Source organism: Gnatocerus cornutus, chromosome 9 (genome assembly GCF_029298725.1).
Source record: "Gnatocerus cornutus isolate USDA-ARS CGAHR chromosome 9, icGnaCorn1.1, whole genome shotgun sequence".
Taxonomy (NCBI): domain Eukaryota; kingdom Metazoa; phylum Arthropoda; class Insecta; order Coleoptera; family Tenebrionidae; genus Gnatocerus; species Gnatocerus cornutus.
In genome coordinates this window covers 7,444,034-7,462,547 of record NC_142241.1, presented here as the reverse complement: position 1 = coordinate 7,462,547, position 18,514 = coordinate 7,444,034, and the positions used below count along the sequence as shown (strand labels likewise).

The 18,514-nt window shown below is 41.5% G+C and overlaps 7 protein-coding genes across 10 annotated transcripts; 2 read left to right on the top strand and 5 right to left on the bottom strand.

The window, feature by feature from the left end:
* Positions 1-91: 91 nt before the first annotated feature.
* On the bottom strand, positions 92-1,959 carry yellow-c (L-dopachrome tautomerase yellow-c). Its single transcript, XM_088046053.1, has 5 exons — positions 1,657-1,959; positions 1,106-1,445; positions 712-1,053; positions 475-666; positions 92-428 (listed from the first exon to the last, which is right to left on the bottom strand). Exons 1-5 carry the CDS (start codon positions 1,857-1,859, stop codon positions 285-287), a joined length of 1,221 nt encoding a protein of 406 aa, XP_087902179.1. The 5' UTR covers positions 1,860-1,959; the 3' UTR covers positions 92-284.
* Positions 1,960-2,748: 789 nt separating this feature from the next.
* LOC148168421 (uncharacterized) lies at positions 2,749-3,412 on the bottom strand. The gene is made up of 4 exons (XM_088046202.1): positions 3,365-3,412; positions 3,167-3,319; positions 2,960-3,118; positions 2,749-2,913 (listed from the first exon to the last, which is right to left on the bottom strand). The coding sequence occupies exons 1-4, from the start codon at positions 3,410-3,412 to the stop codon at positions 2,749-2,751; spliced, it is 525 nt and encodes a 174-aa protein (XP_087902328.1).
* Positions 3,413-5,001: 1,589 nt separating this feature from the next.
* Positions 5,002-7,648, bottom strand: LOC148168420 (uncharacterized). Of its 2 annotated transcripts, none has more exons than XM_088044896.1 (5): positions 7,563-7,648; positions 7,359-7,514; positions 6,997-7,311; positions 6,630-6,950; positions 5,002-6,577 (listed from the first exon to the last, which is right to left on the bottom strand). In XM_088044896.1, exons 2-5 carry the CDS (start codon positions 7,507-7,509, stop codon positions 5,334-5,336), a joined length of 2,031 nt encoding a protein of 676 aa, XP_087901022.1. In that variant the 5' UTR covers positions 7,510-7,514; positions 7,563-7,648; the 3' UTR covers positions 5,002-5,333. The 2 variants fall into 2 exon arrangements, with proteins under 2 accessions (XP_087901022.1, XP_087901023.1); XM_088044897.1 differs by having other exon boundaries at positions 7,359-7,511; positions 7,563-7,647.
* Positions 7,649-7,844: 196 nt separating this feature from the next.
* LOC148168419 (ras-related protein M-Ras-like) lies at positions 7,845-9,687 on the bottom strand. The gene is made up of 4 exons (XM_088044900.1): positions 9,528-9,687; positions 9,211-9,479; positions 8,847-9,163; positions 7,845-8,801 (listed from the first exon to the last, which is right to left on the bottom strand). Exons 2-4 carry the CDS (start codon positions 9,395-9,397, stop codon positions 8,709-8,711), a joined length of 597 nt encoding a protein of 198 aa, XP_087901026.1. The 5' UTR covers positions 9,398-9,479; positions 9,528-9,687; the 3' UTR covers positions 7,845-8,708.
* A 358-nt stretch (positions 9,688-10,045) lies between these two features.
* LOC148168418 (caspase Dronc-like) lies at positions 10,046-11,694 on the top strand. 2 transcript variants are annotated; one of them, XM_088044899.1, is made up of 5 exons: positions 10,052-10,372; positions 10,422-10,563; positions 10,609-10,913; positions 10,962-11,325; positions 11,377-11,694. In XM_088044899.1, the coding sequence occupies exons 1-5, from the start codon at positions 10,238-10,240 to the stop codon at positions 11,631-11,633; spliced, it is 1,203 nt and encodes a 400-aa protein (XP_087901025.1). In that variant the 5' UTR covers positions 10,052-10,237; the 3' UTR covers positions 11,634-11,694. The 2 variants fall into 2 exon arrangements, with proteins under 2 accessions (XP_087901024.1, XP_087901025.1); XM_088044898.1 differs by having other exon boundaries at positions 10,046-10,372; positions 10,422-10,913.
* Positions 11,695-11,872: 178 nt separating this feature from the next.
* LOC148168417 (caspase-6-like) lies at positions 11,873-13,567 on the top strand. 2 transcript variants are annotated; one of them, XM_088045471.1, is made up of 6 exons: positions 11,873-11,999; positions 12,096-12,166; positions 12,220-12,261; positions 12,311-12,387; positions 12,433-13,135; positions 13,190-13,567. In XM_088045471.1, the coding sequence occupies exons 2-6, from the start codon at positions 12,120-12,122 to the stop codon at positions 13,488-13,490; spliced, it is 1,170 nt and encodes a 389-aa protein (XP_087901597.1). In that variant the 5' UTR covers positions 11,873-11,999; positions 12,096-12,119; the 3' UTR covers positions 13,491-13,567. The 2 variants fall into 2 exon arrangements, with proteins under 2 accessions (XP_087901597.1, XP_087901596.1); XM_088045470.1 differs by having other exon boundaries at positions 11,873-12,166.
* Positions 13,509-18,499, bottom strand: LOC148168416 (chitin synthase chs-2-like). Its single transcript, XM_088045469.1, has 7 exons — positions 18,390-18,499; positions 18,088-18,326; positions 16,434-17,885; positions 16,092-16,386; positions 14,279-16,034; positions 13,823-14,231; positions 13,509-13,768 (listed from the first exon to the last, which is right to left on the bottom strand). Exons 1-7 carry the CDS (start codon positions 18,452-18,454, stop codon positions 13,584-13,586), a joined length of 4,401 nt encoding a protein of 1,466 aa, XP_087901595.1. The 5' UTR covers positions 18,455-18,499; the 3' UTR covers positions 13,509-13,583.
* Between the last annotated feature and the right edge of the window lie 15 nt (positions 18,500-18,514).

Genomic DNA, 18,514 nt, shown 5'->3' with positions numbered 1-18,514 from the left:
ACGCATAATTTGGGATTCACTGGGACGCTAAAATTTTGATAGGTTTTAGGAAAGGCCAATAATTTTGGAGGTCTTAATTAAACTCAAGGAGTTATTATTAATAGTATTCTTTAATTATAAAAAAAATAAGTACTGGGTTCTGCTGAACGTAGACAGTCAAATAGTAATTTTTATTTTATTTGTGCCTGTTTGCCTCTTAATTTATTAAAAACTGTCAGGTCACCCTGGCTCGTCAATACTTTCACCGGGCGAAAATAAAACAAAAATCCCTATATAACTGAAAATTAAGCAGCGCACACGGAATTTTTGATGAGGTCATCCACCGGTGCTTTGAGAATCCTGTAATTAACCTGTGCGGGATCAAGTTTCCTGTACAGGAAAACGGGCATCCTGTCAGAAAGAATCCACAAGTTTCTTTCAGCGTCCAGCTACAAAAACTCCAAATAAACTCGCTTCTTCACCACCTCCACTTACCTTGATATCGTTGGTGAAAATCAACGCTTCTTTATCCTGCACAACCAACCCCAAATTCTGCGAAGTTAAAGGCTTCTTGGGGTTCCAACAGGCGACGCCGTCTCTGTTTAGCTGAGTTAAGAACAAAACGTTCGCTTTTTCATCGAAATCAGAAGCCGAAGCTTGAGTCATATCGCCACGGTTTCCTTCCAACTAAAAATTGAATTAGTTCAACTCCAAGACACGTGAAAATCTTACTTTGAAGGCGTAGTAATTATGAGGATCGGTAGCAGCGGTTTTGTTCCTGAGAACATGTGTGGAGACCGAAAATTCTCTGGTGCTCGCTAACGGGTGGAAATACAACGTGCGGAAACCGTTGTCTTGCTTGGCACCTAAAGCCGCCCCGAAAACTCCGTCCGTCCACTGGAAGTTAACACCTCCAACGTTGAAATCTCCCTTCAACGGATCGAAGTGGAAGAAGTTGTGTTTGACTCTCCAGGAGTCATTGTCGGCCCAGGAATAAACAACGAGACTGTAAGCCCCCAAGTCGGGGAGATAAGCGAAAGCTTCGTCGCATTTCTCGGGGTTAACGTCCACGATCTTAAAAATGCAGTTAGTAAATAGAATCAGTAAGACGCTTTATAGGTCTTACAATGTTAGCAAAGAACGAGTCTTCTTTAAAGTCGGTGTCCTTCAGATTGTACCTTCTGATGAGTTTGTCGGTTTTGAGATCAAAAACGACGATTGCTTGGGGAGTAACTTGTTTTCCTTCGCCGAAAATATCAGCAAGACCTGTGTCCATCACCCAGAGCCTGTCGCAAGAGTCGACTTTGACGCGGAATGTCGAAACGATTTGAGTGTCGAGAGGCTTAGCATCGCCTTTGGGGTTGGTGTTGGAAGCCCAATCCGGATAAGGAATCAAAGAATGAGTTTTGTTAACTGGGGCGTTAAGGGGGACGTAGTTCAACGACGCTGCCACCCCCGATTTCCACCTGGAACGTGACATTGAAACTTAGAAAGTATTGACATTCATCTCGTTCTTAATGCAAGTCATTCTTGCGTTGAGAATTCTTCGATTTTTATGGTAATGAAGCAATTGTTATGAAATGTTAGAAATCTGCAAGTGCAGAGACGCCTTGAATCTCAATCAGACCAAATTAACATATCGTCTCCCAACTGGGTTAAGGTGGACAACTGATTTACCTGGGCACTGTGACGAAAAGTTTATCCTTCCATCTGTCGAGTCCTAGTGGCAGGTTGTTTTCGGGGACGTAGTCGCCGTTTTTCACGGCATTTTCTCGGGCTTCTTCATTGGGCCAGTCGAAAGTCACTTCTTTCCACGCGAAAACTTCTTCAGGAGCTGCTTGAGCCGCCGCCGCTGTCAGCAACAACAACAATTTCCACATGATTGAAAACTATGGCACAGCTAAACACACACTAACAAAAGTCGAGAGGAGGAAGGTTTAATAGTGAGAAGATTGGTTCTCCCACTGTCGAGCGATTACCATCGAAAAATTCGCCGACCCTGAACTCGGACATGTGTGAAATTTGAATGTTCTTGTGGATTTTACATAAATCGAGTTTTTTTGGTACCATTTTTCCTAAAAAATAATTGGGTCCAGCGACCGTGGTCTAATTCTGACACTTTGTAAATGGAAGCGCCTGTTGTTGTCGTCATGGTCTCTAACCAAGGATTTTTCAGATGAATAGTCTACAAATTGCGTTTTTTTTCATTATTTGTATAAATTTTTTGATGTAATTGAATGTGTGGTAAAGAATGCGTCGCTTGAATACGTAAATTTCTGGTCATTTGGACACTTACGTAACAGTTTTTAAAAAGTGACACTGCGTTTCCCAGGTTCAAAACCCATTGAAAACTTATGGGAAATAATGCGTAATTGAATTTAATAGCCAAAAGTGAACAGGAGTTTCCCAGAATAATTATCATTACCATAATTGCATGTTAAAGACGATTTTCACTTTAATTTGGCAAGATCTAGTTACGAAATTCCCGAAAACTAAAAATTACCACACGTCTTTTTTCAATCTCGACAATCTCCAGCGAGAATCGACAAACTGTTTTTTTATCGCCGCCAAATTAGATTTAAAATCTGAGTTCAAGTTGAATAAAAATTTCTCTTTATCCCATCTCCATTCTCGTTCTTCTAAGGAAACTGTCACCGTCATGCTGGAATTCCCGACGGTGACGTTGCAAAACATGTTTTCCGTGCTCATAAATAATTATATTTGTATCGACTTCCATAAAATGACGCAATTAATTGAACAAACACAATTTTAATTATCTCCCTGTAACGGAATGACTTCGAAGTCCCAATTCAAAGTAAACAAGTTCATTTTTTGCCCATCGTGAACTCTTACGTTCGTTCGAATTTTTCCTAAAGGCAAATACGAAGGAAAGTATTTAGCTTGAGGAGCAAAATTGACGAGCTTGTAAGATCCCTAAAAAAACATTATAAATTCAAATTTTCACAACGAAAAACCTCACTTTTCTAATGTGGCACAAACTGATATCAAACTGAGCATCCTTGAACTGTTGATTTAAAGAAAAAATATTGGCTCTTTCGATTTTACACGTATCTGCAGTCACTTGAGTCCCAGTGAAGCGATACTCGTTGTGGTAGAATTGAGAACATTTCAGCGTGGTCTGAAACAACAATTTTCATGCAAAAAAATGCGGATTTATGCAACATACGTATAACTTCTCGTTTATGTCTCTTGTGATATCGAACGACGCGTTCACTCCTAAAAACGTCCTGTTAACTTTCCCGAAATGGAAATTCACATTGTGTACCAAGCTACTGTTAAAAAACAACAACTCGGCTTTTTCAGGCAAGAAATCGTACGTCTGAAAAGGAAAATCATTACAAATTCATGAAACTGAAAAGAATACCCGGCAGTCGCTCAAGGCGATCAAAAGGGCCACAACCGCGAATTTCATTTTTTTGCCACACGATGCTTACCAAATATTTATACCGGTGCTCATTTCCGTTTTGTTAATGATTGTAAAACAATGCTAATCGTTTGAGTTAATTGTTCCTGTTCCCATTTCAGGACGATGCGGATGTTGGAATGTTTCTTGTACATCGGTAATTTATTCGCAGTGACACCCACCACCATCACTGGGAAAAAATACTCTTCAGCTCTTCTCTTTTTTCTTACCATTTTCGTGACAGCGACTACCATCTTCAAAAAAGAAGACTACATGACTATGATTCCGGTCAAGCTAATCATTGCAATTTTGATGGATTTGTCGCTGCTTTTATTCAACTGCACGATTATCCTCGTTCCTAACTTCTGGATGAGGAAAGAGTGGTTTGTTTTGGTGAAGAAACTCGAAGCGAGTCGCAATAAAGAGAAGAATTTGGGATTTTTGCTCACTCAAGTCTTCTTTTGGATGGTCACAATGTACGACACGTACGCTTGGAGTGACGTGATGGGATTTGAATTCGTTAAACAATACGGAATTGAGATTTTCCAGTCATTCCTTCTGTTTTATTTCCAGAGTTTCCTTCACTTGGTTTTCAGAAGAGTAAAAACTCTCAAACTAAATGTGCGCGGTTTGTACGCCACCACTGAGCTCTTCAGTAAAGTCTTCGGGTGGTCTTTCATGTTGATGGTGGTGTACACGATTCTTCAGATATTGAATTACTTTGACGACAGCTTTGACAATTATTCGTTGTATAATGACGACAAGGAGTACAATGAAGTTGTTATATCAAATATTTGCTTTCTTGTTATTACCACAGTGAGTTAAAAGGTTAAACTAACAGCAACTTTTACATTTTCTTATTAGGGGTACACCGTTTATTTGATTTGCTTGTGGGATTCAGTGGTGGAGGCGGCGGAGAAGACGGCTAAAGAAAGCGGAGAAAAAAATTTCGTACCGCGGTTCAGAGCTGCGAATTTTTTCGACGTTGATAAAACGCTGATTGTTAGTATGATTAATGTTCTCTTTACGTTTGTGATTGTGATGGTTCAGTTTAAAGAGCATTGAGATTTAGATTAAAATTAGAGAATTTTTGGTCGTCAAATAAAATTTTAAAATTATTAAATTTGTCTCTTTTACCCTGAAATTTTGTAATTGAATACATTTTTGTCATTTCCATCCAATCAGCACAATCTATTGAAAAATGTATGTATTAAACCCTGACTGGCGACTTCTTTTGTTTTCTGCGTTTTTGTCATCAACACCCAATGAATTGATTCTTTTTTATGCACAAGCTAATTAGCTTAGAAAATAATTCAATAAACAACGCCTTTGAACATCTAGCCAATGAATGCAATGTTACGATCGAGTTGGTGCGTTTTTTGTCATAAAAATTCCGTAGATAGGGACAAGCCGAGCCAATAAATTAATTCTTTTTAAGTTTTAATCCGATATCAATCATATTCTCCATTTTGCAATGAAGAAAGGGTGGGTCTTTGGCCCTCCTTTGTTCTAAAATGTTGTAATTGGTCACTTTTTTTTCTTCTTTTCGAATATCTCAGTTTAGGGGCGTATTTTAAGGTTGTAAAAAAACATGTCCAGAACATCCACTGCAAATTTTATTAGATGTTACAAAGAACAATTTCAACAACTCTGGAACGAAACACCACAAACTATACTGTGTTCGCCTACACTAGTCTGTTGAAAATATATTGCACTTTTTCTAAATCTAAAAGGCTTCGTCCGAAAATAGTTATTATTGTTCCGAATGTAGATCACAACATGGACGAATTTCTGTGAATTTCCTCGTTTCGACTAGGTTTAAAAACGTTAGAAAATTTGACCTAATAACATTGGCGACCCTGAAAGTACCAACTAAACTAAACTAAAGGGACTAGATGAAGATTTTGGCACATTTTCCTGATGGTTCGGCTTAGAATAGTTTGAGTTTCCATATCGAGATGGGTCTTTGGAAAATCGTGACTTGTCCGTGTTCTTTGCCGCCGACGATGTAAACATATAGAGGAACGTAATGGTCGACTATCTTCCCAAAATCTGTTTCTATGACTGTCTTTTCGATGCGGTTCCGTTCAGCTCTGCCTGCGCTGTGTGCTCTCCGCTTTGGATCTTTCGGACGTTGCGTGGTCGGATAGTTGGAAGGATGATTGCGTAAGGAACTCCGGTAGAAAACTTTCGTGTTCTTGTTGATGAGTCCGTTGTAGTCTTGTAGTTCTAACAGGTCTTCTTCTGAGCTGACATGACTTTTCGTGTCGTTGAGCAGAGCTTTGATATCAGGTCCCATGTAGTTCGGATTACAAAACCCGAACGGTCCTTCTTTCTCTTTATTCTTCATGTTCTCTTCCTGGTTTGTCTTGACACTGTAGGTGCTCGCTGAAGACAATCGGTTCACTGTTTCGATACTCGCGTAGTCCGACGTTGACGACACGTTTTCTTCGTTTCGTAGTTTCATCATGTGTTGATAGAGAGGATTATCCGCGTAGCCAAGATGCGAATTGTAGCTTTCACCTCGTTTCGGAGGATTACCTTCCTTGAGCTGTATGTTCTCATTCATGATCTCGTTCTCATCATCGGTGTCTAAATACACCAACTTGGTGGCTTCCACCGGCGTCAGCACCGGAGTTGGAAGCGTCAGCGCGGTAAAATTCGGTACCGAGATGGGCTCACGCGACATCTTTTCACTCCTTCGCTTATCTTCGGTATCGCTTTTCTTCTTGATGATGTACGCAGACTTCGACTTTACCATGGTACGAGTCGTGAGGTCCTCCTCGGTACTAGCGTGCTGCTTCAGAAGACTTTCCGTGCTGTCAGTAGTGCAGCCGGTAAGGACGGTATAGCTACATTTACTATTGAGGCGGGAAATCTTCGAGATTTCCTGGAGGAGGCCTCGGATCGGTTTGTCATCAGCTGCGAGCTCGCTGCCATCAGTATAGTTGGTTTGCGACGGCTGGAAAACGTAGGTTTTTTCACAAGGAGCGACTCGATTGTTTGGAAGATATGAAGAGTGGCGGTTACTGCGATCAGCGGAGATGCACGTACGCGAGCGGACTCTCAGCGAGGAATCGGTGAAGGAGAGTTCGGAGACGGCGAAAGCGATGCTCTCTGAGCGAGGCTGCGGCTTGAGGCCAGATATGATGAGCTTCTCCCAGCTTTCCACACCTAACAAATCAAAGTTTAGGTTAATTGAGTAGAGTAATTTCCATCAACTCACTGAAATTGAACTTCCACAGTTCGTTGGTGGGGTGTCCGCCCCTTTCCCCGCCGAACAAAAGCATCGCCGAGGGAAGTTTGCAAACGGCGTGACTGTGTAAAGGACCCGGATTGATCTTGGATTTAATAATGCTCCATTTTTTGGAGACTGTGTCCCATTTCCACAAGTCGCTCCGTTCTTGGAGGTCAGTCATTCCTCCGTAAATCCACATGGCGTCATCGTGAAGAATCGCGGAGTGTTTATGTCGAGGCAAAGGATACGTTTCTGGATTGGTGTTGTTTCTGGTTGGAGACGACGACAGGAGATGCCACGATTCGGTTTCTGAGGAATTCTTTTAAGAGATTTGTAACCGAGAGGAGTTAATTACCGAAATGGAAAGCCCACAGTTCGCTGCAAGAGCCTCGCAGGTCCTGATAACCTCCGTAGATTAACATGTTTTCCCGGTGAACTAGAGCAGAGTGTCCTCTTCGGCCTCGCGGCGTCGCCACTCCTTTTTTAGCGCGAATTTTCCTCCAGCTGTTGTATTTGATATCGTAACACCACAGAGGAGTTTCCGTACCTGCGGAGAAGCCTACCTCTCCTCCGAAGATGTAAATTTTCTCTCTGTACGCTACAGCCGAGTGTTCTTGGAGAGAAGGGAGTTTGTCGCCTGTAGGTTTCAACAGCTGCCATTTACCGGTCACTGCAATCCAAGAATGAAGAGGTTCGCTGGGTTAAAAGAAGACTTACTCAAGTTGTATTTCCAGAAATCTTTAGTTGGAAGGTTACCGTTGCGACCTCCGAGGACGTAGACATTTTCGCCTATAACAGTGGCGCTATGTTTGGAACGTGCTGATGGTGCTGGACCCTCAACATCAACGGGTCCCACTGCACTCCACATCACTACTAATAAAACACCTGCGAGTTATAAATCACCGCTTGCATGCAAATTACCGGAAATTCGTGACGGGTGTCCACTTCCATCTGATTCTTGGTTCAACACATGGCCATCCAGTATTATTGTTGTTCCAGCAAGATTTACACGGTTCTACGTACACGCATGCGTTTTGATGCGGACACTGTCGCGGAAATATCCCGCGGTTCATTTTATTATTGATCTTTGCATCCCCTGACTGTAATTTCTTACTGGAACGGGGACGGAATGCGCACGTCGTTGCCAGGAGCAACGGATTAATAATGCGAATTTCATAAAGACCAGAGGGAATGAAAAGATCGTTTAAGCAATCGATCGTGTTTATTTTTTTCTTATACTTTTATCAGTAAAACATTCAAAATTTCCTCGTAAAAACTCGAGTCGGAGACTCTTAGTAGGCCCGGTGTATACTTAGGGTATAAAAGGAACAACACTTCTTTTCTTCTAATCAGAACCGGCGGTGATTAAGACACCGGGTCGCCATTTTGTGAGACACTAAATGGAGACTCTGTCAACTTGTCCGCCGTGTGCGTACTTTTCAAGTGCGCTTAATTTTGTAGAAATGTCCTCTGAACTAAATACCCGTACATTTTTTCATGGTTGAAATCATAACACTGAAATATTGCTACCACACTAAGTTAACATTGAAAGTTTACACACTATCTTCTACTATCAACACTGAATAATGGTTGCTGTCGCGAAAATTTAACAATCGTGGATTCAACTCTTACAAACATTGCACACTAACACATTTTTGTGTAAACCTCTTTGGAAATATCACAATATGATCTGCCTGACGTTAAAAAAAGTGCGCCATTTTCTGAATTTTAAGGAAGCAATGAGCAGATTTGGTCCTCTTAAAATACACAACGGTTTATGGCGATTTGGGGTAAAGACTTGAACTGAAGTGTCAAAAATCCAAGTCCTGAAACGTAGGCCTTGACTTAATTGTTCGGACCGGAGTCAGAGGAGCGTTCATTTTTTCGTTCCGAACGAATCTACCGACTCTGATCCGAGTAAATCTTACACAACAAATTATAAAAACATGGAAAGTGACACTTTTCCACATTTCTTTACAAAATTCCATAATATGCGTAATATGCGTTACATTGAACACTTGATTTAAAGCTATAATATATATAGGCCTGATAACATACAGCTAGTCTTTAAATAATGACGCACTTCCCCAACTTGGCGAGTTTCTTCTTTTTCTGCTTCTCATCGTCAGATTGGGGTTGATTCCTGATGATTCTCACCACCTACAAATCAAATTTAGTAAAAACTCCAACAATAAGAGCCCCGACCTCGTGAAAAGTTGCGTCAATATTCACTGGGGGATCTTTCGCGCTAGTCTCTATGTACGGAATTCCCAATTTGTGAGCAAGTTCCCGCCCTTGTTCCTCCGTGATTTTCCGTAAATGAACGAGATCAACTTTGTTAGCTACTAGGAGCATAGGATACGTATCTCTATCTTTGACCCTGAGAATCTGTGTATGAAAATTCACGATATTTTCGTAGCTATTTTTATCAGTGACTGAATAAACTAGAAGAAAACCGTCGCCTTTCCGCATGTACTGCTCCCGCATCGCGCTGAACTCTTCCTGACCAGCTGTATCTAAAACTAAAAGACAAAATTCAACAATCTGTGAATCTCCACGCTGATCTTACCATCAAGAATACAGCACTGGCCGTCTACTTCGACGTGTTGCAAGTAGCTATCTTCAATCGTAGGGTCGTAGTCGGTGACGAAGAGTCTTTGGAAAAATTGGATGGTGATGGCACTTTTACCGACACCGCCATCGCCTACAACCACGAGCTTGACAGTGGGGGTTTGTTCGTTCGGGGGCCGAGTCATTGTGGCTCGAGTACTGAATTTCCGTTTGCGTTTCCCTATCTTGCCTTTTGACTTTGACTTGGCAAGTTCTAATCTAGCTCATCTGTAAAGGCAAGTTAGCATTGCAGGGGCACTAAGACTGCACGGTTACCGTCTAAGCAACATCATTTGCTGGCAAACATAGAACAAGAGACAGCGGAATTCTAGTTACTGTTACCATAATCGTTTCAGGGTTCGGGTGTCATCAGACCACCATAACTGAATAAAGAGGTTCCGGTTTCCACCCTACTTTATATCAGAGACTGTTTTTTTTTCTAATTAAACAAAAGGAGTGGTAGTTGCAGTTAGTTGTGGTCCAATATGGGCACTTTCCAAGAGAGTTTATCCGAGAATTTGGATTTAGATTTCATGTTGCTGGGCAGAAAATTCTAATCAAGTGCCGAATTTTGAAAAATCAGTGTTACCAATGCGTATGACAAGTTCAGTGGAATTTGAGAACAACAAAAAACACAACATTGCGCAACTGCAACTATTACCAACAAAATACACCAACCATGATCACTAAAATCCCTGTTATTATTTTCTGAATTTGAGGCTGTACAGCCCCCAAAATCGTTTTGGGTACTTCGGAGTGCGAGCTAACAATGAACAAAAACTAAGATTTTGAACTTTCTTTCTCTGAATTAAAAAACAGTGAATAATAAATTTTGTCGTATTGGCAGCACTGACGCGACGTTTGAGGTTATATTATTGTTTTGATGTCCATTGTCACAACAATATGTGTTTAAGAAAACTTCTCTTCTCTGGAGAGTATCCTTTAGTACCTTTTTTCACGTAATTTTATAATTAAGGATAGGAACGATGCTGCCGGAGCAAGAAAGTCTGATTTACAGACACTTTGTCGACTTGGTGAGAGACTGCGATTTAGAACGAATAATGCGAAGTCTTTCAATCAAGGACCCCACAATCACGAAAATGATGGACAACATTAAAATTGTAAGTATTTGCTTTCAAATAAAGTGCATGTAATCGTTTTGGTTCCAAGGAGGAGGATCGTCGCCACAACAATCGCTGTATCCTGTTCCAAATAGTAAACACGAATTCCCCATCAGTTTTCTGTAGTTTAGTGGACGGCCTGCGTGAATATAAATACGACGACTTGGCCGACAAACTAGAAGACAAGCCAGGTATGGTCAACCCCCTTGTAACATTCTCTAAAGGTGTTTTTTTAGTCCGCCCAAAACACGTAACTTCGCGCGTTACATTGCCCGACGACGATGCAATTCTTCCCAATGTGATATACACAGAGCGGTTGAAAATCGACGTGAAATACGCAACGAAATTCTGTGATACTGAAGACTATTGTTATAAAACACGCTCCAAAAACCGCGGACAAGTTTTGGTAGTTAATAATGTGATTTTCGACATGGGGCGCCATCAGACGAGGCTCGGGGCGGAAGTCGATGAAAGCAACTTGAGGGAGTTGTTTGAAAAAATCGGATTCTCAGTAGATATGTACAAGAATCTATCTGCAGCAGTATGTCGCACTTATCATGAAACTGCGTGTATTATTTTTTGTTTGTAGGAACTAAAGACCGTTATTGAAAAGTTTACGTCGCGGGAGTACGAAAACAACCCGGACGTGGGCATTGTGATAATAATGAGCCACGGTGATAAGATTGATAATAAGACCGTGATAGTTGGCAGCGACGGCCAATACGTTGAAGAGGAGTGGATCATCAGGCAATTCAACAACCAAACGTGCTTTCTCTTCAAGAACAAACCTAAGATTTTAATTTTCAACATTTGCAGAGGCGGTCTAGTTGATCATTTAACTCAATTTGCTCAACATACTCAAAGCGATTCGGCTTTAACTAAAAAGCCTGATATTGCCGACGGGGACGAGCGCTACTACAGCGATTTAATGATCTGTCATCCTTCAGTGGAAGGTATGGTTGATGGTACAACTAGTTGATCACAGTCGGGATTTGTTTTGTTAGGTTTTCAGGCGCATCGAGACACTTTGCGAGGCTGTTGGTACATTGAACTAATCTGTAAAATTTTTATGGAACATTCCCACCAAATCGATGTAGAATCGATGCTGAAAATGGTGGAACGGGGACTCAAGACTCGAATCTCAGAAAAAATGACTCGACAGACATCGACTTTTATGAATATCGCTTTTAAGGCGTGCTACTTGAATCCGGGGATCTACGAAGAGGAGGGGATCATGCTTCAGTTTAAGCAAGCACTTTGATATGATTTATAGGATTATGCAAATTTGCAATAATTTTGTTTAATAGTTTTTTATATATGAAGCGTTGTTTTATTTGAAGCCAAAACCCTAATCGTTTTTTTATTTAATCTCGCTGTTTTTTCACCATTGTGTTATCAATCAGATATTATTGGCCTCGCGCGAAAAAAAAAATATATCTCGTTATCTAATCTACAAAATTCCCAAATTCGCTGCTCCAATTAATAATATAGAAATCTGTATTTGATATGGTGCCGTTATTTACTGATAAGGCGACAAACATGTTGCTTTGTGGTTTGTAGACAAGCAACTTTAATTCGTTGTTCAGTGAGTTGGTACCAGACCAGTATAAAAATCCTCGTCTCTTGAGTAAGTCAAGATTGGTACTTTTCTAATCATTAAATAATTACAATTTCGCCATTTCTTTTTTTGTTGGGATTATCTTATCACTGAATCATCATTCAGTTCCGAGCCAGCGACAGTTACACAATGTTCTCTAAAAAGAACAAAGAAAGTGAGGGAAAAAAGGTCATTACGTGAGTTTTTCATAAATTATTTTCGGCCAGAAAGTTTTTATTTCTCATTGTAGGACCACCCAGACTGTCAAACACACCAGCTATTCAACGACAAGGTAAGTTGTATTCTTACGAATTTTGCAAAGGTTTGACGTGTATCTCCAGGACGGTGCAACACCAAACTCGTTCGGTGTCAATGTTTGTGAGTGGTGACGACCGCGTACCTTCCACCCCCGCGCTAGGTATGATTTTTAATTTGCATGTCCTTCATTCAAAAGAATTTGCAGGTAGTTTGCAATATCTTCCCATCACACATCCAAGTTCTAGTTCTAGTATAGGAAACAATCTTTCGCATGATGCTAAGCCTATAAACGTAAACTATCAAAGTCCTTACCGACAGTCACCTCTTTATAGAAGTTTTCAACACGCTCCCAACACTTCACCACGTACCAATATAGTTAGGCCCTATGAAACTGCCACGGCGTACCCTTCGTCACCGGTGGTGAATGTACCCCCTTCGCTATCTCCCGGGAAAATTGTAGTAAAAAAAACCAAAGAATTTCACGATAATTCAAATGCTTTCATACCAACTTACCAGACCCATTCAAAGCACCGTGGAGAAGTTCTTGTTATTAACAACATCATGTTCAAAGACAAAGGAGAAAGACACGGGGCTAAATTAGATGACGAGAATTTGAAAAGTCTGTTTAAACAAATGGGTTTTCATGTGGTAGTTGAACGTGATCTGAAAAGGAAAGGAATGATAATGAAAGTAGAGAATTTCAGTAAAAGTAGCGCGCTGAAAAACTCAGATATTTCAATTGTGGTCATCATGAGTCATGGCACGAAAAATACGACGCTTGGAGGAACTGAAGTTTTCGGACTGGACGAAGAAGGGGTGCTGACTGAAGAATTGATCGCGTGCTTTAACGAGACTGACTGCAAGTATATGGCGAATAAACCAAAGATTTTCCTTTTCCAATGTTGCAGGTGTGTGTTAATTATTCAAATGTTGCGTTTTCACTTATTAGTTACCATTTTCAGAGGAGATAACGAACAGTTCACCGAAAGCGACGCCAAACCAATTCAAAAGAAAACTGCCCTCACTAACGCACTTATCGCTTACTCGGCTCTGCCTGGCTTCCTATCTCATAGAGACCCAAAAACCGGGACGTGGTTCATTAGAACTCTTTGCGAAGTCTTTAGTCAACATGCTCATGAGTACCACGTCGAAGATCTTCTTAAAATGGTCGACGTCAAGCTCAATCAAATCATGAAGAGCGTCAAACAAACGACTCATTACGAAAATAGAGGTTTTAAACGTTGTTATCTTCATCCAGTATGAGTACTTTAATTTGTAAACTTTCCTTCTATTTTAATCATTATATTACCAAATAATTTATTAAATAACATTTACATTAACATGGGTTATTATATTTTATGCCTCAACGTCCGAACTGTTTGGGTCTGATGTGAAAACAATATTTTCTTTAGAATTAAGAATCGGGAAATTCAAATCAACTGTCGGCCGATGCGGTTGCGAGGAGTGTCTTCCAGGCAGTTTGCTCATCCTTCTCTGTACAAAAGCCACACTTTTCTTCCGGAATTCGCTGACTCTTCCGTCTGAAAATTAAGTGGTGAAATTAACACCATCAATTCTCTCGCAGCTAAACTTACTCGCGTCACCGTTACCAATTTGTGTAACTCTCCTATGGAACGCCTCGTCTAAGAAGAAAATCGGTTTTTCCGAGCCTCCTGCCGGCGCCTTCGCTAGATTACTGGCAGTTTTCCTAAACTCAACAGGAACCTCACTGTCGTCTTCGTGTTCGTTGTTGATTCCTTGCAATTTCTGGAGATCTGCTACAATTTTTAGAGGATCGCGCGATTTCAGTTCTTCCATCGTCATGCTTTCAACTGATTTATTAAATAAGTTGAAGTCCAAGTGAGTTTTAGTAAGAACTTGCGAGAAAGTCCCGAAACGGTGGACCAACATCGCCAAGAACTGTACCACCATAAGGAGAGCAAAGAAAATCAGAAAAACAAAACCGATCGGTTCGAGTTGGAGGTAAGTCATGCTGACATCGAACTGGAAAATATTTTGTAAGAGGATCACAGTTGCTGAGGTTTACTTACTTCGTTCGTGGAGTCGTAATACGTGAAGTTCATTTTTGGATCAATGGGCCAGTCGAGATGAAGTAGGTCTTTTTTAAGCGTGAGCAAAAAAATGACGAGGACGAACAAAGAGTTTAGCATCAAGAAAGTGAAAACCATTTTGTCGCGTAGGTCTTTGAGTTTCGCAGAAACTTCTTTTTTATCGTCTTCAATAGGGTGAAGGTAGCGTTCAATTAATTCGTTCCAGAAGTTTTCTTCTTTCCTGTTCAAGTAATGGACTTCACCTCTGATTAAAGGCCCGTCGTAAAACCAACTGTTTTCCATCACTTCTTCCGATGATAAAGAATTTGATTCCAGTACTGAATCTGAGTAATCATCGAGACCTGCGTTCTTCACTGTGGCTTTTGAGCCTTCCATAAATGTCGTGGTGCTGTTCAGAGGCGATCTAAACTCAATACTCTGATTTTTCTCGAGAGCATCAATTTTATTATTCAGAAGCTTCAGAGAATCCTGAATTTCTGTGAAGGGTCCGGTTGGAGTTCCTTTGTAAGTACAACACATCACCTTGAAAAGTTTGTTGCATGAGAATTCGATTGAACCCTCATTGTCGTTACTGTCTGCACCAAAGAAACTTAACACTTTGTCTTTCTTTGTTGGTTGTTTCTCTTCCTTTGGCTCTTCAGCCTTAGCTTTTGGATCTTTTGGTACAATGGTGACTTCGCGTGTTCCCCACGAGACGTTGTTCATGTTGAATACAGAATAAATGACCAGTAACATGTACATGCTTGGAACGGTGACGTAGTAAACTACTCCATATTTTAAACAATTGAATTCCATGGGATGTAAGAGGGCGGCTATCACGAACTCGAGAGCTAAACAAAAGAAGAATAATGACGAGGGTGCTAAAAAGCCGTCTTCACTAATTTGCAGCATCACACCGACGACCACAGCCATCATGATCAAACCATAAACCGCACTGATGAGGCCAGCGAAGAACAATTGGACGTCCGAACTACAAGTCGCGCAAACTAAAATGAATATAGCAATTGGGACTAGATTCCAAAAGAAGCTGCTCCATTGGTCTAGACCGAAAGCCGCGACAAACGCTCCTACCAACATAAGGAAAATAGTGCCAGGACCAATGACCGTACCGACCAAAAGAATGATTTGGTAGAAGATGTACAACATTGATATATTTTCGTTAATCTTGACGGTGTGTTCATAGTCGGTTAGCAGATCTAGAATGTTAGCCATGGTGGAGGGCATCCAACGTCTTCTCTGATTGTAAAACTCATTAAAACCTTCCGGACAGTGAGTAAAAGCGTCGGAGGCGGCTGAATATTCCACTCGATACCCTCTTTGAAGCAGAAGAGTGCACAACCAGCGATCTTCACCTTGATCGTATTGAACGAAATGCGTCGCTTGTGTCGCTCTAGTGGTGTATTTTTTCATCACGCTTTTGTCCATCAAAGCTTTTCCTCTGAAGAGTGAGAAGCAGCCAGGGCTACACAAGACACAGCCGATTACGTGTTCAGTGGCTTTTTGTAGCCAATGACCAACGGCGTATTCGAACATTTGGTACCAGACCATGCCGCCGCTTCCAACAGGGTGGATACGACCGCACGCGGCTCCTAGACTCTTGTTTTTCTTCATGTAATCGACTAGTAAGTGGAGAGCTTCGGGTTGGAAATCGATGTCGCCGTCTAGAGCCAGAATGTACGTATTTTCGCCTCTTAGTTCTTTGCTGTCAGGACTTAGTTCGTCGTTGGCTTCTAATCTGTAAACGAGTAAAATTTTATTTTATTATTTGATGCTAAATTAGACTTTTGGTTACCTGAAACCGAGAAGATAGTACATGTACATGCACTGCGACCAACGCTTCTTGGCTCTGATTTTCGCTTTGTCTTTGAGATGGGCGACCATCTTGGTTTTTCCAGGGAGAGTCCACACAAGGCGCCCTCCATAAGGAGTCGGGTATATTTTCGGGGGACGTACCCGCACGTCCGTTTTATGGACTTTCGACGCCGCTTCGTCCATAATCGACGCTAGGCTCTCCACGTACTCGTTGACATGGGGGTCCAAGTCGGCCTCGCTGGTTCGGACGAAAGCATCATCGAAAAATATGTGTGCTACAAAAATTCGATTATTACAACGTAACGGTTTTTGCTACACTCACTCTCTAACTCGTAGTAGTTCTCATGTTTGAGCCCCAAAGTCTCTCTTACAATTCTATGGGCACACTGGTCTTGATCCAGGCGAAAGATCGACTTTAAGAATTCCATCATTTCTTCGTCGGTTTCGTGCCACATTGTTCCACAAGCGTAGATTCTAGTAACGCTGTCTTGTTCTTCAGTGTTATTCAATTCCTCGGGTTCCATTTCTCTGATTTCCACTTCGTCTTCGTCTTTGTGGTGTTTCCGGAATTCGTCACGTCGTCGATTTAACGCGATGCTTTGATCGATCAAAAACGCGTCATACATTGGCCTTACAAATAACTGCTCGGTACTTGAAAGTTTATCGCAGTTGGGACTCCAAATGTGGATGGTGATCCAAGCTTGAGACAACAACCAAATCAGCCAAATCCAAGCGTGTTGTTGCGAAAGAAAGTCTTCGAGGAACATGAGAGGCGGAAGTTCAAAGAAGAGGTAGGCAGGAATGTGAGTGGTAAAACTACATTCGTTGCGGTAGTACATGCCGCACATGCCGATAAGACCTGAGAGTAGCACAGGTACGGAGAGGTTGATAGGAAAAGCGAAGCCTACAGCTTGGATCATGACTTTGCAGGAGAATTTCCCGAAAGCGTAACAGATGTAAGTTGCACCGATGTTGATCAACCACACCCAAATAGCCGTGAGATAACTAACATCCATGGTGGCAGGAGTAGTTCCGCTCGGGATGGCATCTTCTATATTGGTCGGTAAGATGGGTAAAACAGTCGTCGCCTCGATCGTACGATCTTGAAACGACTGGGTAAAAAGGTCGAAAAGAAAATGCACATCATTTTCTTGGTAATAAAAAATTACCAAAGCCGTACACAGGAAGAAAACGCATTTCAAAGGAGCGATGAAAATGTAGACGAAATACGTCTTTGTCTCGAAGTGACTCTTACTTCTCGCAATCTTCTGGATGAATGGTAACTGAGATGACTCCGACACGAAGTTTTCCCACCAACCCAGAGAAATGAGGATGACTGACACCGGAATCATGTACAACGTCGCGTTTCCTTCCACCAGTGGCCAGATGACAAAACTCGAGGCTTGGGCGACAATACTAACAATGTCGAGAGTCATTTTTAGATCGTCGTTTAACGAGCAAGGATTTCTGGAGAACATGGCGATGACTCCCGGCACGAAACACATGGCGTTGGTCAACATCGCGCCTTTAATAACGTCGAGTTCTGGGAGGACGATGTAGACAAAAATTGCGCTTCCGATAGCCGGACAGAGCTCTGTGATCAAAAGTGAAACCGTTTGGAGCAACGACGGCATGGTCCAGTGTTTGAAGAGACATTTGCGGGTGGCTCGGAACCACGTGCCAAATTCTGGCACGAAGTACGCGAACATCAGCATCCAGATCCATTGCACGCGCTCCACTTGTGGGACTGTTACCACGAATTGGAGATTTCGATCTGGAAAAAAATACGTGAATTTTCCCGCCCTTGCACAATTTAATTTCGCCATCGCGATAAAGATCTGCGTATCTCTCTTAATCTTGACCCTGTATTGTCTTTGCGATAAAACCACTCAAAAAAAAGATTTCGAAACGCGAGATAAAGTCGTTATTAATAATTATTGATTCATAAAAACGTCATATCCGTTTTAACAACTTACTGTAGTTCTCATTACAGAAACTTCTTGTTACGTTCTTTTTGATTTGGGAAGTCATGAACAACAGAGTCCCTTTCGAAACCACAGCTGCCCCCAAGACGACGGCACAAACGATCACAATTGTGGCAATTTTTAGGAATTTCACTCCAAAGTCGATAAACTCTCTTTTGACTTCTGAACCGACGCTGGCTTCCCTCGGGGGGTCTTCGAATCGGTCCCATGGATGTTTGACTTGTTCTTGCCTGAAATCATGAATTATTTTGTGTTTTGTTTATGTGATTTTTTTATTTTTTAGTGGGACTTACATTTGGGACGAGTAAAGAGGTTCGGTCTCTTCATCGTTTCCTCCGAAGCGGTGCCGAGCCGCCATAATTTTCTTTTTCTCTTGATGATCTGGTGTGCACTCTCGAAGACGTTGCAGTAAACAATT

What these genes read in the sequence shown, in the direction of transcription:
- yellow-c (XM_088046053.1), bottom strand. Translation starts at nt 1,859, where the DNA reads ATGTGGAAATTGTTGTTGTTGCTGACAGCGGCGGCGGCTCAAGCAGCT. An exon ending in ACTCGTTCTTTGCTAACATT is followed by an intron (nt 1,054 to 1,105) that starts GTAAGACCTATA and finishes TGCATTTTTAAG; the next exon opens with ATCGTGGACGTTAACCCCGA. An exon ending in TTTTCACCAACGATATCAAG is followed by an intron (nt 429 to 474) that starts GTAAGTGGAGGT and finishes GAGTTTTTGTAG; the next exon opens with CTGGACGCTGAAAGAAACTT.
- LOC148168421 (XM_088046202.1), bottom strand. Translation starts at nt 3,412, where the DNA reads ATGAAATTCGCGGTTGTGGCCCTTTTGATCGCCTTGAGCGACTGCCGG. An exon ending in TCGCCTTGAGCGACTGCCGG is followed by an intron (nt 3,320 to 3,364) that starts GTATTCTTTTCA and finishes TTTCCTTTTCAG; the next exon opens with ACGTACGATTTCTTGCCTGA. An exon ending in ACATAAACGAGAAGTTATAC is followed by an intron (nt 3,119 to 3,166) that starts GTATGTTGCATA and finishes TTGTTGTTTCAG; the next exon opens with ACCACGCTGAAATGTTCTCA.
- LOC148168420 (XM_088044896.1), bottom strand. Translation starts at nt 7,509, where the DNA reads ATGTGGAGTGCAGTGGGACCCGTTGATGTTGAGGGTCCAGCACCATCA. An exon ending in TTTCTGGAAATACAACTTGA is followed by an intron (nt 7,312 to 7,358) that starts GTAAGTCTTCTT and finishes CTTGGATTGCAG; the next exon opens with TGACCGGTAAATGGCAGCTG. An exon ending in ACTGTGGGCTTTCCATTTCG is followed by an intron (nt 6,951 to 6,996) that starts GTAATTAACTCC and finishes AGAATTCCTCAG; the next exon opens with AAACCGAATCGTGGCATCTC.
- LOC148168419 (XM_088044900.1), bottom strand. Translation starts at nt 9,397, where the DNA reads ATGACTCGGCCCCCGAACGAACAAACCCCCACTGTCAAGCTCGTGGTT. An exon ending in CCAGTGCTGTATTCTTGATG is followed by an intron (nt 9,164 to 9,210) that starts GTAAGATCAGCG and finishes TTTGTCTTTTAG; the next exon opens with TTTTAGATACAGCTGGTCAG. An exon ending in TTGACGCAACTTTTCACGAG is followed by an intron (nt 8,802 to 8,846) that starts GTCGGGGCTCTT and finishes TTTGATTTGTAG; the next exon opens with GTGGTGAGAATCATCAGGAA.
- LOC148168418 (XM_088044898.1), top strand. Translation starts at nt 10,238, where the DNA reads ATGCTGCCGGAGCAAGAAAGTCTGATTTACAGACACTTTGTCGACTTG. An exon ending in TGATGGACAACATTAAAATT is followed by an intron (nt 10,373 to 10,421) that starts GTAAGTATTTGC and finishes TTTGGTTCCAAG; the next exon opens with GAGGAGGATCGTCGCCACAA. An exon ending in ACAAGAATCTATCTGCAGCA is followed by an intron (nt 10,914 to 10,961) that starts GTATGTCGCACT and finishes TTTTGTTTGTAG; the next exon opens with GAACTAAAGACCGTTATTGA.
- LOC148168417 (XM_088045471.1), top strand. Translation starts at nt 12,120, where the DNA reads ATGTTCTCTAAAAAGAACAAAGAAAGTGAGGGAAAAAAGGTCATTAC. An exon ending in ACCAGCTATTCAACGACAAG is followed by an intron (nt 12,262 to 12,310) that starts GTAAGTTGTATT and finishes GTGTATCTCCAG; the next exon opens with GACGGTGCAACACCAAACTC. An exon ending in TTCCTTTTCCAATGTTGCAG is followed by an intron (nt 13,136 to 13,189) that starts GTGTGTGTTAAT and finishes TACCATTTTCAG; the next exon opens with AGGAGATAACGAACAGTTCA.
- LOC148168416 (XM_088045469.1), bottom strand. Translation starts at nt 18,454, where the DNA reads ATGGCGGCTCGGCACCGCTTCGGAGGAAACGATGAAGAGACCGAACCT. An exon ending in CCTCTTTACTCGTCCCAAAT is followed by an intron (nt 18,327 to 18,389) that starts GTAAGTCCCACT and finishes TCATGATTTCAG; the next exon opens with GCAAGAACAAGTCAAACATC. An exon ending in ATTACGACTCCACGAACGAA is followed by an intron (nt 14,232 to 14,278) that starts GTAAGTAAACCT and finishes AATATTTTCCAG; the next exon opens with TTCGATGTCAGCATGACTTA.